Source organism: Varroa destructor, unplaced genomic scaffold (assembly GCF_002443255.2).
Source record: "Varroa destructor unplaced genomic scaffold, Vdes_3.0 BEIS01000002.1, whole genome shotgun sequence".
Classification (NCBI taxonomy): Eukaryota; Metazoa; Arthropoda; class Arachnida; order Mesostigmata; family Varroidae; genus Varroa; species Varroa destructor.
This window is the reverse complement of record NW_019211455.1, coordinates 861,292-878,224: the sequence shown is the minus strand read 5'-3', so window position 1 is coordinate 878,224 and position 16,933 is coordinate 861,292. Positions and strand designations below refer to the sequence as shown.

At 48.7% G+C, this 16,933-nt stretch overlaps 1 protein-coding gene across 10 annotated transcripts in view; it reads left to right on the top strand.

Annotated features, from left to right (window-relative positions):
- The window catches only part of LOC111245463 (uncharacterized), a 96,486-nt gene that overhangs the window by 39,711 nt on the left and 39,842 nt on the right, over positions 1-16,933 (top strand). For 2 of the 10 annotated variants that reach the window (XM_086979340.1, XM_086979339.1), the window contains one exon: positions 11,091-11,661. The exons of the other annotated variants lie outside the window; for them this stretch is intronic. Coding sequence is in view for 1 of the 2 variants with exons in the window: in XM_086979339.1 (XP_086835465.1) it covers positions 11,091-11,132 (42 nt within the window). In the remaining variant the exon portion in view is untranslated. Of the gene's footprint in view, positions 1-11,090; positions 11,662-16,933 lie in introns of those variants that run through there. 10 annotated transcript variants of the gene reach the window in all.

Genomic DNA, 16,933 nt, shown 5'->3' with positions numbered 1-16,933 from the left:
TATAGGCAAGCGTCAGAGTGGACTGTATCGCATACATGGGTATTCACGTTCGGGTAAATTTTTTCGTGTAACCTCGTACAAGAATTAGCATTGTTACATTCTATTGTGGCTTTCAGATTACATACATATCTATATTCAGCTGAGAATTTGTCACAATCGATCAAGTATTTGATTAGCCCACAATTGTATTTTCCGTGTTGAATATTCCATGTTACATGATTAGAGTTGACTAATTATCGTACATACAGGCATTCATCTTGCTTTTCCTTTGTTCTTACTTCTTGTGAGTGTAATGGTCAGCTAACACGTAAGTCCTTTGTCGTCGTCGTCTATTTACTGTAGTATCGTATATAGAATAGGGTCATGTCCCGTATCACCTAGAGCCTGTACCTCGCCTACCTCAAGCTGCATGCTAGTACAGCCGGAAACAGTAAAGGGTTTGTCAGACCACGTTGCTTATCCCACAACGTACGTATCATAGCCTCATGCTTATAGACTTCCTGGGATAATGCAGCCTCTGCTGTTCCTGCAGCTACTTTTTCCACTTTTGCCTGCCCGCCCATTTCGCCAAAGACAGGACGTTTCGGTGGAACTAAAAAAGAAGAAGACGATGAGGCGAAGGCGCCAAGACGGGAAGACAGAGAAAAGCAAGACAGAGCAGCCGCAGCAGGAACATGGTGAAGCGGCCGACCCCGGCCCGCCCGCTGACAGCCGGACGGGCGGACAGACAGACAACGAAGGAACAGAGTGGCCGAGCGAATGAACGACCGACTGGCGAGTAAGTGTCCTACCGAGGCAACAGCAAAAGCAGTGACTGCGGCAACGGCGGCAGTAGTGAGCGACGGGATAAATAAAAAAGCTGCTCGCAAAGAGTTCCCCAGTGGATCCATCCGAATTGCCTTCGCCTGACTGTGCGACTGGCTTTCCGCCGGTGACCGGAGTCCGAATGGCCGCCGAGCAAGCAGCAGCCAGGCAGTCAGCGCGAGTAAAAGTATAGCTCAGTGTAGTACAGTGCTATAGCGGTGTCACACAGAAGGAGAGAAAAGGAAGCATGTAGAAGGGAAAAGCGAACGAACGAGCCTATAGCGGGCCTGTACAACCGCAGCGTTCTACTACCTACGCGTTACTCCAGCCACCGGTGACGGCAGCAGTAGCGGCCCCTTCTTCCCTGAGCGCATCAGAGGAAGCTCTGGCGCTTACTCGCCTGCTTGAAATATCTCTGACTCTACTTTGGGCTGGCCTCAATCGCCGCTAGTCGTCGCAATCCGTGTAGACTGTTGGAACGGCTGGATGGCAGTTGTTGAGTGAGCGGTCGACGAACAGTAACGACTGCTTACTTGCAAAACTAACCAGAGAACAGGACAGAGGCTGGCACCCAAGCACAATACACCAACCTGCACGAGTCTGTACGTAAGTATGTCTGTGTATTTCGTAATGTGGAGGTGTCTGGCTGTGTATTCTCACTGCCCCCAAATGCCTTGTTCCCAGCTCAACCACCCATCGTTCTAGCTCTCTACCCTCCTCCCCACGCCCCTCAATTCGCCAGTCGGCTATAGAGGATGCAGCATGGGTGGATGAACGTGTGTCAGTATAGAGGTATAGATGGCTATGGGTACCGGACAAGCGGCGAAAAGAGGAAAGATCGGCCAGCTGTCCAGCTAGACTGGGAGGCAGTAGCTCAACGAGAGAAATAACTCGTAATTCAGCCAGCAGGGCTCGTCTGTTCGCCGAACTGACCGTCCGCCTGCTTGCTCGCCTTGCCCACCGCTCACAAAGCAACAGAACGTAAGCAGCCAATGCGTGAGCTTAGCGGTGAGCCAGTGAGGCACGGGCAAGGAGCCCCGACTGGAGCAGCTCTCGACTTTCGTCGTTTCGTCATTTCCTCGTCGTTGTCGTTGCGTTTTCTCCCGATCTCTTCCTCGATTCTACCATGTCCTCTCTTCCCGTTTTTTTTGCCATACCACTATTACTGCTACTAGTGACACCCAGCGAGTCAGCCACCCACGCAGACGCGGCAACGAAGCACCGAGGGACGATCCATCTGTCGGACCGCTGCATCCCCCTTCTGATCCAGCAGCAGCAGCCTCCTGCTTATACTGGCCATCCTTACCCTGCCCACCCTGGTGGCATTCAGCAGCCGACGTCCAGTTCTGTGCGCCTGGTGGCTTTACTATTATTGTTATTATTATTTTATTAGAGTGCATATCCCAATGAGCTTTTGCCCATGCTGCTGCTGGGCTGCGTTTCATGCACACAGCCAGTCCATATGCACGCAGGGCCTAGGTCCGAAATCCATTGCTGTATTCACTTCAGCGAACTGTCGCTACTGGTGCTACACTAGCGCGGGTATAGGCAGGATAGCCGGAGGCTCGGATGAAGTCGAAACCGAGGCTTGGACTGAGTCGAGGTTGTCCCGAACGGTGCGAGAAGACCCTGAAAGCGAAGAAAAGATACAGACAGAGAGAAAATGTGAAGCCTGCAGCAACAGCATTCGTTGGCATCGAGGCAAACATGCCAACGCAAACCCAGCAGAGTGACATTAGCCGTCCGTGGCACTGAAAATAGTAGCGCTAGCTATCCAGGAATGGGAGCAGTGCAACTCAGCGGTCGTCTATAGCCCCTCTGACTTTCGAGGATAGGAACGACTTGCGTAGGATGGCCGGCTCTTAGCCGGAAAAAGTCAAGTAAAGCGCAAATAGACCTCGATTCACGCCCCCCACAAGAAACTCATTGCCTCGCCCCGTCCTCCCTTCCGCCCCCTTCTTTTCTACGAGCGGACGTCAGCTCGGCGATCCCCACGACTCTCGCTACGACTGTACTATTACTAATACTGGCTTTGGTGTTTTTGGAGCTGGTAACCATTGCTAACTTATGCCCGCTTTTGTTCTTGTTGCTGGTCACAGGGCGGCGTGGGGGCTGTGGCGTCGTCTAGGCGAGCATCCAGCAGAAAGGGCAGCCAGACAAGCCGGTAGCGTGTGGGGGGGGGGGGGGGTAAGGCAAAACAAAGCGAGGAAGGCGAAGACACGAGATTTTTTCTCTTTGCGCACCGCTTACCCACTTTATCGGCTCCATTCCTCGGCTTTTTGGTTAGAAGCGAAACGAGTGGGTCTCGGATCTCACAGCTTTGCTAGTCTGTTCGTCATCCAGGCGGTCACCAACTTGGATAAAAGCGCGTATAGCAGTGGCTGCAGAAGAAAAAGCAGCAGCAGTGGCAGCCCACACCACCCCAACTATGCTCGCGTCGTTCTTTGGTCCCCTTCTTCCTGTCGGCCTCGTCCGTCTCTTTTTTTTTCCCAACGGGTCAGTACTCATTCTTCAGTCAAACTTGTCTCCAAGGAAACACCAGCGATGTCACAACCACTAGCAGCATCAATATCAGGACGACCGACGCTAAATCCATCGCCGCCTGAGACGATCACTATGGCTTGCCGACTACCGCCACCATCACTACTGCCAGCAGAAGCATTGCGGGCGCTAGGCAGTCACTAGGGAAGGCAAATTCCCCATGTGCCTCCTTTCGACTGCTTGTTACTGTTCGGGCTACACCGAACACTGCTGCTGCGACTGCAAGCAGAGCTGAGATGGAGTGGTCGCGTCGGGAGTGTCCGTTGTGTTGATTGAGGGAGCGTGTTCAGCGAGCAGCATACAATGTCGCACCATTCCGTTCGTCTGATGTCATCCTATCCGACCCAGCATTCCGTGATTCGCCCTGATTCGACTCGATCTGATCCTTCAGCGCGTTATCCTATCTCATGAAATTTTCCTAGCTATTACACTACTTGCAGGCTATGTGACTGTTTCGTAACTGTTGATTGTTGGATAGTCACTCTATAGCTGGCTGGCTACCCTATTTAACTAACGATAGAATTTAATGGTAGTGGTGAGTCGCTAGGCAGCTAGCAGGACAAGGTCTAGCACAACAGCCGTAGCAGCAGTAATAGTACCAGCAATAACAACAACAGCAGTATTAGAGCCTGATGCTGCTGTCGCTGTTGAAGAAAAGAGCTCGTCAAGCAGTCGAGTCACAGAGAAGCGAGACTTGAAGAGCGCTCAGAGTGAGTGACCATGGCAACAAGATCTGCAAAAACGAACCCACTCCTTCCGCACCTCTGTCATTGTACAACCCGCGCAAAAGTAGGAGGCCGCTGCGACTACCAGTAGAAAAAAGGACAAAATGTGAGTAATCTGTTCGTGCCAGACACGCAGACGCCATTTACCCATTGCACGTGACCACCAAGCACGCGAATGACGGCGAAACCGAGGCAAGTAGCTAGTGGCTATTGGACCAGCGATCAGAGCAGCCCGTATCCGTCGAAACTCGTTCAAGGACCAACTATCATCACCACCCCACTGCGATTTTACTTTATACTCTTGCTATTTGCATATCATCGCCATACGCAGCGACCGTGTGAGCATTCCTTGCATCTGGCTTCGCCAGGTCCCAACTATAAGAACCGTACAGACCATACTGTGCGCCCTACAACAGCGTCCGCCGCCCTCCACGTAGTGCCCCCTTTTTTTGCGCTACTCTATTCTACTGCTGCTAACGCCATTCAGTCCATCTGCGCGTTTTCTACATACGGTGGTCGAAAGGTGACCAACGAGACGAGCAAACAAGAAGACTGGCGTGGATACCTAAAGCGGCGCTGAACCACCGAGAAAGCAACGAAAGATTGTAGAAATAAAAAGCGGGAAGGGGTAAAACAAAGAACTTCGAGGAGGAGACTACTAAACAAGGAGGAATGATACTCGGGACGATTTCCCGGTCTGAACTAGCGGGCGCCCGTTCGGGTGACCGGCCGCCGTTCTTCAGTCTCATCAAGCTTCTCAGAAGCTACTTCGTCGTCGTTTTCTTCTTTTACTTCCTATTTCTTTTGGTCGTTCGCTCATTCATGATGCTTGCATCCATGTGGTTCCTGGCGAACCCGATTTTTTTTGTGCATGTTGCGCCAGTAGAAATAGTATACTGTGAAAGCACATGTGTGTTGCTCGTTTGTTGCTTGCTGCCCGTCGCCTGTGCGGTGCCTGTTTGGCAGAGGCCTTCTTACCGGTAGCAGCAGTGGTGGCACATGGCACTCGGTAGGGGCGTCCCTTACCGTGCCGGCCCCGTCTCCATGCTGGGTTCCCGTTTGTGGATAGCTGGATAGTTGGTTCCTTGACAGATGCCAAAGAGCCGAGCCAAACTGCACGAGAGAACACGCTACGCGAGAAGCCCGTTTGAGTATGTGTCTATGTATGAGTGTGTGTAAGCTGAACATGGAGAAACGCTGTCAAGAGGAGGAGGCTGCTAGTGGATGGGTGTGTGTCGGGCCGGCTGGCGGGCAAATAGACGGCTGCCCTTCTTGCAATGGCTGGCTGGGGACTGCAGATGATTCGCCCGCGCTGCTCGTGCGCCGATGGTCCCCGCTTGGGCCCTTAACCCCTTTTCCACATGTTTCCCCATGCGGCCCACCGTGCCCCCAGGCCTTCTGCCTGCCCAATCCGAGCTTCACTCTCCTTTTTTCAAAAAGACCTGTCTGTTTCGTGGCCTCTACTGCTGCTTGCAGACTGGCCAAGCAGGCAGGAACAGGCCAAGGAACGAACAGCGGCAGTAACAGGCCAGAGGCAAGCTGCTGCGTTGGCACCCGCAGAGGCGGCGAGATGCAAGCCAGCGTCTGGCGCAGGCCTTTTTCGTCGGCCCCGCCTTGCGCCGGAGGGAAAGGATGCTTTGATCTTTACAAGCAAAAGTACTGCGCCACATAGCGACCAACCGTTAGTCCAACGACCCACCAATTGACCGACCACCGACGTAAAGGCTGCTTTTCTAGGCACTGCTGTTTCAGTAGCAATAGAGGAAACCGAGGAAAAGGAAGACGACGAACGAGAGAAAGAGGAACCTAGTTCTGCTGGAGCAATTCAACGGGCAGCAAGCCACAGTTCGCACTAGCTTGTAGGTTGAACGCCCCCGCATTGCCATCATCCCGCGTTCTGCTTTCCTGCCATGAAACCCCCAGCACGCTTAGCACCCTCAATAGCGCCCACAGGTACCCCTCGTTGTCGCTGCTTGAGCCAAACGAGAAGAAGACAGCAACGCCGCAACAGCAGCAATGTACCAAAAGCAAAATCCGTCCCTTTCTATACATCGCTTTCGGATGCTCTTGCAGATTCAACTACTATTATTCCTTGACGCACCAGTCATTCTCGTCCTAAGCAGCAAAGTCCTTCACTTTTTCTCTGTCTTGTTTTCGTTCTTTCAGTCACTCACTTTCAAGTCTGTGGGATTCTGTATGTGGGTGGATCGCTAGTTCTTGATTAGCCCCGGGTTGCAGAACGGGGTGCAAGCGCCAAAGGTGCCACTACCACTACCGTAACTGTTAGTTCTGCCACTGCCTTTGCTGCTAGTAGTGAAGCTGGGTTGGTTTTCCACACGGGATGCGAGCGCAGTGTAGTGGCAGCATTGGCTGTTCATCTTTTACCTGCTACTACTTTCCCATGCCATCGATGGCAGCGTTTGCCTTGAAAGATGCGAAGTGCTCGGGGTGCTCCGGGTTTATGCGGGGTCGATGGTTGTTGGTTGGCAAGGAGAAAGGCGAGGGGGAGTTATAGAGAGCATGAGGAGCGCTCTAGTGCTCTGCAGAACGGGCGGGGAATGGGCGGAGAAATTACAAAATCGCGACCGAGCAACACTACTGTCGCCGCCACCGTCCGCGTAGTCAAAGGAGTTTCAATGGCTACGCGCACATCTTGCCCTGTGTCACTGAGTCTGACCCTATTTTCTCTTTTGCTAGTGTACAGGACAGTTCAGGAACACAAAAATGAGGGGCTGAGGGCGCTGGGCCGATGGTGATGCTGCCCCCGCAGCCATCGTTGCCGACTTCAGTGCCGATGTCGTGTTTGCCCCCTATCCCGTTTCCATTCGCCTTCTTGTTCATCTGTGGCAATAGCAGCGAACGCGGCGAACTCCCACCAAGGGATGGCCCTTGCGTCGAACTATCGACCGACGGGCAGCGTATCAAAGGACGCTTTCAGCATAGAGAGGTTTCGATTTCAGTCGCTCCTACTTCACACTCCCCGGTCGAGTTCTCTATAATATCTTTCCTCATTTCTTGCCGTCTCTCTCAATATTACTCTAGCTGTGTGTTGCTCCATTTTTCCGCCCCTCATCGGTACCCTGTTTCGACGTTGCTTCAGCTTTCTTGGACGTTGCTCCTTGCTCTGCTATCATCCTGATATCTGTCGGACTCCAAGGCGAGTCGCGGCAGAAGCAGCAACAAACGCAAAGAAACGCGCGTAGCAAGAAAAAGCCAGGAAGGCAACAGGAAAGTCGGTAGACTGCAAACGACCGGCGAACAGCAGGCGAAAGGAGAACGAAGTAATATCCAAAGGTTTGCCCTTAGGGAAGGCCTGACGCTAGGCAAGCCGCCAGGCAAAACTGGACAGCGACCCCCTACAAAGCCATAACGTGGCTCAGCTCGGCCAGGCCAGGCTACAGACAAGGCCATGGGTGGCCGCTAACAGCAGCAGCAAAAGCTGCAGCAACCGACGTAGCAACCGGAGGGTGTCGGTCGGTTGAGAACCAACTAAGGAATAGAACCTTGCTTCGTTCACCCGTTCGAAGTCCCGCTGGCCATCCGTCGCTGGAGCTGAGCGAGAAAAGAGAAGATCATAAGAAATTCCCTTTGCCATTGCCAATAGCAAAAGTAACTGTGATAGTAGCGAGTATCGCTAGTGGCAGTAATAAGGGTAGGGGATAAAGCGAAAGCAGCTAGAGATCCTGCCGGATCGTTTGATTTCTCATTGCAATTGCTTTTTGCGAATTTCGATTTGTTTCCTCCGAACAGACCACACCACACCCCATCCTATAACGCGCGTGGTATTGGGAAGCGACTTGTTGATTAGCACCACTGTTAAGCTGATCTAGTGAAAAGCTAAAACAAATGCCTTAAGTTAACCTAGAAAATCGCCGTTAAGCCGCATGAAAATATCAGACAGGTGACCCCCATCACGACAACCGTTAAGTCTAATGCTAGTAACTACATTGCTGGAAGACACCGTAATTCGTGGCTTGTCACGTTACATTGAGCTATATCAGGGATCTTTTTTTTTTTTTTTTTTTTAGTGATAGCATTAGTATGCAGTCCACCATTATAATGGCATCCTGGCAGTTGTTTATGCTCATTAGACAAGTAGATTTTCTGGGAAAATATAGACAAAACAAGTACTACAGGCATAGAAGGATCAAATAGTTTTTGCGCTTTGGGGACTCGATTCTACGAGAGAGGCTGTAGCCTCTTTCAGATTTGCTAGGAACTTCCCATCGTACTTTTTTCTTTCGGTTCCCCTAGCTAAGCAGTCGAAACGGTAGTGACCCTTCTCGCTAGTTTTACCTTGTTGTAAAGCTGACTGACGACATAGCTAAGGCTCTTCAGTTGACTGCTTGCTTTCTGGCTGTGGACTGGGGATGGTTGGAGGTGTACTGGTGTGTCATACCATCTTGTCGCTACGTCGTTCGTGTGTCACCCCCTCGACTACGCTTCAGCATGGGGATCCGAAACGGTCAGTGAAACGTGTCGTCGTGATGCTATTCAGGCGTGACCAGTGGCTCGTGCGGCTCCGTACTTGACTTTTTGCAGCACCGCTGCGGCCGGCCATTCAGCCTCACTGAGCGACCATTCGCAGTGCCAGCCGCTAGCAGCGGTAGCTTGGTCGTCTCTGTCACCGTTACAGCACCGTAGGCAGCTTGCGTTCTTCGACGTCGACGAGCCCAGACTCTTCATTCGCAAAGACCAACGAAAAACTCTTGGACGGTTCTTCAGCCGAGTAATAGACGGCTGGCTGGCTTGCTGACCAGCTGTTAGCGTCTCTGAGAACCCGCTGGAGCGACTCATGACACCCCTGTACGGGTAGCTGGTGGAAGGCCTGTCGCAGGCTTCTCAGCTACGCTCCTCACCCCTCCGCCCCCGTCCCTTACGCAGGTCATGACTTTCCACGACCAGACCACTTCGTGGTGACCGAGTCGCAAGCATTAGCATATGCTGACCAGGAGGATGAACGGCGCGCTCACGAGTCGTTCTTCGTATAGCGGTAATAAGCAGTAAGGAGCTCTTGGCTGGTTTCTCGTGGCTCAGATCTCAATGTTGAAGGAGAAGAACGAAGTGGTAGCTGCCAAGACCAAAACAGCTACTGCTATCTCGTCGTCGTCGTTCCTGCCACAGGGTCTGCTGCGCGAGATGGTGACGGCAAATGGAACGAAAAATGCAAGATTGGAGCAATCGGCTGGCCGGATGGTGGGATGGCAAACCCTGCTGGGATCATTTAGCCACCGAGAGGCAACCCGTCGTTCGTTCACTCGCACGTAGCGGATCTTGGTGTCGGTTCTCGGCTTACCCCCTCGCCCCCATTCTGTCCCAGCTGGCTTCATTCCTTTTTTCTGTTTGTAAATATGGAAGGAATGAGGCAAGGCGATCTCGAATTGCACATAGGAAACAGCGCCACCAGCCGCAGCAGGTGTACCAATTGTAGTACTAGCCATAGCAGTTATAGTAACAGACTTCAAAAACCGACGTGGACGGAAACATAACTGGTCAGGAAGGAAGGAATCAGGAGGGCCTTGCCACGGTAACAACCAGAAAGAAAAAGAGAGGAAACAGCTACCTAGGATTGAATCAGGATCCAGACCTAAGCCTGGCCGACTTCAGAAACCGGCTAGCTAGGCTGCTTGTTGCGTAGAGCAGGCCGACAGCACTCGTTTCTTCTGGCCGTTGTTGCTGCCACAGCATCGGCAGCCGCAGACAACAGCAGCGAGTATGTGTCTGCAAAGCAACCCGGCTGCTACGTTGGAGGCCAACATAGCTTGTTATCCTCCTTGTTGTTCTGAAGGCGGCGGAACTCCATACCGAATGCAGATGGCATGGACGAACGAAACAAGCGAGTAGGTAGCAGCGGCGGGCACACCGACAAGAAGACTTTGAGCTGGGAACGACCGCTGCTGGAGTCGGAACGGAGGCCAGGGGCAAGGAGACGCTTCTAGCTCAGAGGCGCCAGGAACGAATGTACGTTTGTAGAAATATGCGTGTAAATGTATGTGTACACCAGCGTGTGTGTGTGTGACGGTCCTCTGCCGCCATAACTATCACCTTCGTGGCGCACGAACGGCCACATGAGAGCAACGAGGCTTGGACTCGGTCAAACTGGGTACGGCAACGATGTTGGTGCTTACTATGCACGTCGCGTTTCTTATCCCGCAGTCAAGCCGTCCAGAACTGAGCAACAGGTGAGCTAAACTTAATATTTCAACCCGGACGGTCGCGAGTGCAGCCGCGACATAGCCGCGGTCGAAGCCAGAACCACCGTCACTGACTGGAGCTCTGAGTTGCGTAGTGGCTCACAGTCTGCACTCCATGCTCTCACACCTATACACCATCCCCGCACTCATAGCGCGGTACCATGATCATCAACAGCGGCCTGTTCGGCTCCTTAGCAGCTGCTGCTGTCCCGACTGTGACTTATTACCAGCACTTGGAAGGAGCACCCAGCCTTCCCATAAGTCCGCGAAACGCGCACAGCACAGGCTACGACCGCCGCCGGCACCTCGACGCCAGCCACAGCCGCTATTGCTACTACCAATTTTGCAAAAGACGAGGCCAAATAAACGCAGGATGACAGTGTAGAGCTCAGATAAAGATAGTGGGTAAAGAGTGCGAGTAATTTCGAATAGGGAAAAATCTTAATAGCTAAGAAAAACACGAAAAAGAACCCACATATCCATGTACATCCATAAAGAGATAAATAAACGGACGGAAGGACAGACAGCAGTCGACACGGCGGAAAGGCTGTGCTCTAAGGTTGTCTCCGCGTCCGGCTTATTTTTTGTCGTGGTCCTGGCGACAGAAGTGGGAGCCAAGTCTCTCGCGGAACTCCAGGCTGGTCTACGGCAAGACACAGCAAGCTGCTACGTATACCTTCCTTACCTTCTCTCCTTTTTCGTCGTTCCCTTTCCCTCTCTTTCTCTGTTTGAGCGTTCCTCTTCTCCTTGGATGTTTCGCTATTGACTGACTGGCTGACCGGCGATTCCGCCGAAGGACAAAAGCTAATATCCTTCCCAACTACAGCGCACTACTGCTCGCGGAGGTGACGTCTTCGTGCAGTTTTGAACGTCACAGGCCTATTTGGACAGAGTATAACCTCGCTACTTCTCTTCGCTACACGATGGAACCGCGAGCAAGGAACACCACGATGCGAACGATGACGGCGACGACAGCAATCACGCTGAAAAAAAAACGGAAGAAGCAACCGTTATGACAACTGGACCGGCAATTGCAGTCCTTTTAACTCTAGCATGTTGGCATATCGTAGCGCGTATGTGTGCTGACGATGCGCTGTAGCTCAAGAGACCTGGACAAGGCCGAACAAGAGCACGGAATGTCTTACGCATATACGTTCATACAACGGTCAACACATTGATACGATATTATAGCAAAACGCAATGGGTAATGAATAGGGCGCAAAAATAACGGTGTTACATAAGAAAGAAAAGTGTATTGATAGACAAACGATACGACGAGTGCATGACTAATTCGATAAGGCAGCTAAAGTATACATTGGAAAAATGTGAAAGGTCGAAATAGACAATACTGCAGACATTATCACCCTCCATGTATTAACAAAAAAAAAAAAAAAGAATATAATCAAGAGTTACAGAAAACCAAACTAGTGCACACATACAAAATAGAGGCTAGCCTAACGGGATACTGTTATTGACTTTGTTTTTATTGTAAACACGTGCGTGAGCTGTGCGCAAACGCCTGGGAGGTTTTCAGGTCTAAGGACCAATCTGGAGATACATTCAAATTGTTATTTTAGGTCGAACAAACGCAGACCTAGTTGCTGGGTAAGTTTGATGGCATTATGTGATGAAGTTGTGTGTTAATCCTATATCACATCGACGCGGCCTAGCGGGCGTTCAGACACTGCACCTTAATAGGACAACGAGTTCCAATTTATTCAGAAATCATTACATGTGTTACATTTTCGAACAGCATATTCAAGATATTTGTTTTTTCAATGAGAGAAACTTACCCATGTTTTCGACACAATTTCAATAAAAGACATTCGAGACGCCCTCTCCAAGCTCCTTTCTTTCAATGACATACGATACATGGCGAATCATTGTCTTCTTCGCTTTCTAAGCACAACTTACCATCAGAACCGTACGACAGAATAAGCGAAACTTGCCCAGAAATTGTTATGTCATATTGGCATTATGATATACAATACCACATAAGCTCAATCACCAATTAATAGAATAATAATAAAAAGGTTACAAATTGATCAATATGGCTATTCTCAATAGATATTAGTTTGCCAAACACGAGAAATGTTTAAAAATGGAGACCGCATCGAACAGATTGATTTTTATCATTAACATCTGATCCCATACGTTGTTACAGGTCATATCTGGATCAGCTTGTGCACAATATCTCTTGATATACTCGGCTGTATCATTAGCTATCTCCTGACCATAAAATGGGTCAATAATCACTGATTTTCTTAGGGTCAGAATACGCAATAACATATTTGGCTTCTTATATATCCACCATAACATACTCGCCTGCTTGAGACCCGTCGTAAACATCAAATAATTGAGTATTACGAGCATAGCAGAGACTGGCTCAGTGATCTGAAATCGAGTTCGTTTTGTACTCTCCTATATTTGTACCTGCGTTGCCCTATGCGTCTGTCGGGGGCACTGTTCAACAGCGGTATTACATCAGTGCGTGATAGAATAAGCGCGTTCCGTCTCAGCAAGAAGCTCTTGTCCCATCTGTGCGCATGGGAGCCAGAATTCGCCACAAACATGTATGACCATCACGCCGCTTAGTCGACGAAGCGACGCGTTTTGCCTTCGTTGCCAGAGCCTAGCACACCGTCCGGTCCTATCGGTAGGGACGCTGGGAAGTATCCCAGCGAGAGAAGGGTCGAAGGTTGATGTGGGTGGCTTGAAAATAGGATTTAGCATATTCCATTATTATTATCCCGACCAGTAAGGTAGCAGTTTAGGTTAAATCTAATTGCACCGCTCGCCAGCGGGAGGCTCATAATGAGCTTGCGAAATGTGCAGATGCAATTTCTCTCGCTAAAATGTCTCGTTCAGCTATAAAATAGCCCATAACAAGTATATAAAAGTGAGTGTGTGAGTTATATAAGCGGTGCCTATATAATACTGCTTCGGAATAAACTGCAAATATGTCTGAGCCGTCTGACTTCGAAATCGGATCGATCGCTCTCTTCTGCTTTCCTGACTGCTTCTGCCCGATAGGTCAAATAGTGTGTTAAAATGCGCACTTACCTCGATCGTGTAATGAGCGGGCAGGACGAAATCAATTCATTGTTTCGGCGCCGTAGCTCGCGCCGTTAGTCGTGTCCATGTACGTACATACGAACGTGAGTGTTGTACGTGTATACGTGACGCATAAGTGTATGCATCGCGCGTACTAGACGTGTGTGTTAGCAATACGAAGTGGTAAACAAAGAGTTTCGGCCTGAAGGGAGTGTTTAGTCACACATAGAGTAGCCAGCTCAGCTGCAGCCCGTTCAAAATTGGCATACCATTGCTAGACAATAGCTAACAATTATATATCAAAGGGAACGAAAGCAAACGAGCATAGCGGAGCTGTAGAAGTCAAGCTCCGCTACTAAACGAGACTGAGATCGTTATAGGCCGCGTGTTCAATTAGCGCAAACCTAGGCAAAGCAAAATATTAACGGGTACCCTTAGATCGATAAATGAGCGAGCCATTGCGAGTCACGTGATTAATTCGTTCGGAATGCCCGATGTTGCAAAAGCTCCGTCGGTGCTCTCGCGACAGAATATCAGTAGAGGGTAAAATTAGCATAATGGAAGTGGTAGGTTCAAGTAAAAACGGAAATGGCCTGAAATCCGAAAAGCCTCAGATTAAATAGCCTCGTTTTTTTTTTCAAATTGCCATATTCCTTCATCAAAGGCCAGATAGAAAGCGTATATGGTTCAAACCCCGAAATGTTTAAAAACCTCTACTTAAAATAGAAGCAGGACTTCAAATGAAAGTGGTGCTCACTGATTCGGTAGAAGGCGCTTTTTTTTCCACAGTCCGATATCCGCATACAGCTACAGGACGCCATGATGTAGTGTTATGAACTTGGTCTTCTCCTGTTTTTCCGCCATTTCGTTTGCCTTCTTATTTCATTGTTTTTTTCTAGTATTATTATCTTTGTTTGATAAGGGTAGCGAATTGCAAAGTTGTTCGACCATTGCAATAAATAAATGTTCCTAATAAATAGCGCTATATCGGCTTTTTTGTTTCCTTCAGTGGAACAGTCTTCCAGGAATGGGTCGATTGATTATAACTACAAAACGAACGGTTCTTCGTTGAATCTTCGGCGATAAGTGAAACGTTTACGTAAAAAACAGCGTAATTGTTTAGAGAAACTATACAATACTATGTTGATATAACTTAACTAATGCGTCAAGCTTACGGGTCACTGCATAATGTATTCGAGGGGATGAATTTACGGTGCTTCTGACTAAAGGCGCTCTAATTACTATATGTAAGCAGTTACCTAATCCCTCGGTAAGCTTGCCCTCGACTTTGAACGATGAGGCTGTGCAGTCACCTGCTTAGGTAATCGCTTGAAGAAAACTACCCTTTCATGACTAGTATGCCGACGTTTACTAAAACACCTGGCCAATCACTGGCTAGCTTTTCCACATAGAGTGTCAGCCCGCTTCAATTTTTACACGATAATAGCGATTTTCCTTTGCAAGTCAAATTCTCTAAATACGCTATTTTAGAGATAAATACCACTAGCGCCAAAAGCAAATACGGGTGCTGGCGTTAGAAATGAGCATGGAAAATTTTCACAGAACTAATCCTTGTAGAGTTGGTGATACGACGACGTATTATTGTATCGCCAGAATACCGTCGGAAGGTGCCGGAAAATAGAAATAATCTCTATAGGACATAGGAATGAAAAATATTTGATTACGTTACGTGCTGTTGGGCGTGGCATAGTTCGCTGTTAGAGTCAGTCGAGATCTATTTTTCGTCTGCAGCGGCGAGTTTACCTTTTTCGCGTGGAGTTAAGGACCGCTGATTCGGGTCCCCTGATAGTATTTAAAACATTTCGTATTCTAATTATTTGTTTAAGCAACAATACACAAATGCGAACGCTGAATTAATTCTGAGCCAATCGCAATAGGCTCTTCCGGTATCGGTAAAAAAAAAAGCTAATCTTCTTTCCGTTCGTAACAATCCATGAGCTGTTAGCCAATTTAGTACAGTTCAATAGTTCGCCTTATACACTTTGTTTATGTCCCAAGCGCCTTCGTCACCCCATTTTGAATGGTTATGCCAAACATATGGGTCTGTTAGGGTTTAGTACTCTCAAAGAGCGCTATTTGGGAGAATTTGGAAATGGACGTTGCTGTACCGTTAGCTTATAAATTTTGTCACGCCACTCGCGTTGTATACTGTCCCATTTTTGCCAAGTAATAGCGAATCAGATGCACTGATTAGGTTCGTTCACACGAGACCCGATCTATATTAGCCCTCCCTCAAACCCAGTAACGGGTCGATTCAAGCAAGTTCCACAGATCATCATGGACCCCACGCATCGACAAGGTTTACGTGAGTAGCAAGGGACATATATACACGCTAGCGATGACGAGGGATTTTACTCAAATCAAAATGTCGAAAACATTCGGGCTCGGTTTATGTTGGAAAATAGCAGCTGGTTAACTAGAATACAATCAACTGCTAGAAAATTAGTTTAACTATTAATTACTTCGTTGGAATACTTGGCCAAAAGTGCAGCCTTCGTTGCTGCTATTGTTATCTGTGAGATGTATTACGAGGGTCTTGCAGTATATGTATATATATATATATATACTGACGCGTGGTACCAGTGTCGTGCGTCATAGAAGTACTTCTCATTCGACCATGCACCAGTGTACGTGTTTGCCTACTAAACTTACGAAGACACAGTAATGTAGGTTCGAAGCCGGACGTAGACACACCCCGTTTCGTGCTACAAGGGATCAGCCGTCGGGAGAAGCTGATAAATACGGCAGTAAATGAAGGAAAAGCAGAAACAAAACTCGAAAAACACTTGTTTAGCGGGGGCCATCGTACATACATTGTAAGAAGTTCCATGGTGCTGTACTTCCGAACTGACTGAGGCTTCTCTCAGCTGATCTACGCTGCGTCGATGAGTAGTCAAAAGAGACTAGACTTTTTGATTAGACAAGGAATCTGTTTCTTGAAAACATCGTCGATTAACAATATAATATACATGTAAAATAACCATCTGACGAATAGGCCGTGTCGTATACGTTTGACCAGAGAACTAGGCAAAAATGCAGCGCATAATGCAGGTCTCAATATGCTGTTCATAATGGTTGTTCTATAGAAGAATCTAGACATTCTAAAATAATTTCTATCTCGTTTAGCTATTAAATTAAAAGTCTCTACAATAGGAAACACGAAAAAAAAAGGACATTTTCTTCATCTGTACCTGCACAGTCTGCAAATCGTGCAGTATTATTATTATCATCATCGCATAAGTAAATGTATTCCCCATCTTTTCATTGCTGCCAATAAACGAACTGACCAGAAATTTCCCTTTGAAAAAAGAGTTGTCTAGAACCCTAAACGTCGTGCTAATATATGCTACTATTGCTTTGTGTTCTTCCTCTGGCAGCAGAACAGCGTGTTGGAGGTACTATTGGAGAAGGTAGTGGGGTTGCGTACAAAATGCTCAATTGCTTTGCGCGATCTTTATTTCTCAAAAGCGGAAACACATTCCCCTTTAATTACACCCGCGCGCTTCTTCGTGTATGATGAAGAAGATCTATACCTTCAGCGCAGCGACGAAGCTCACTCGGCGGTCACTTGACTTCTTGACGACCCTCTTATAA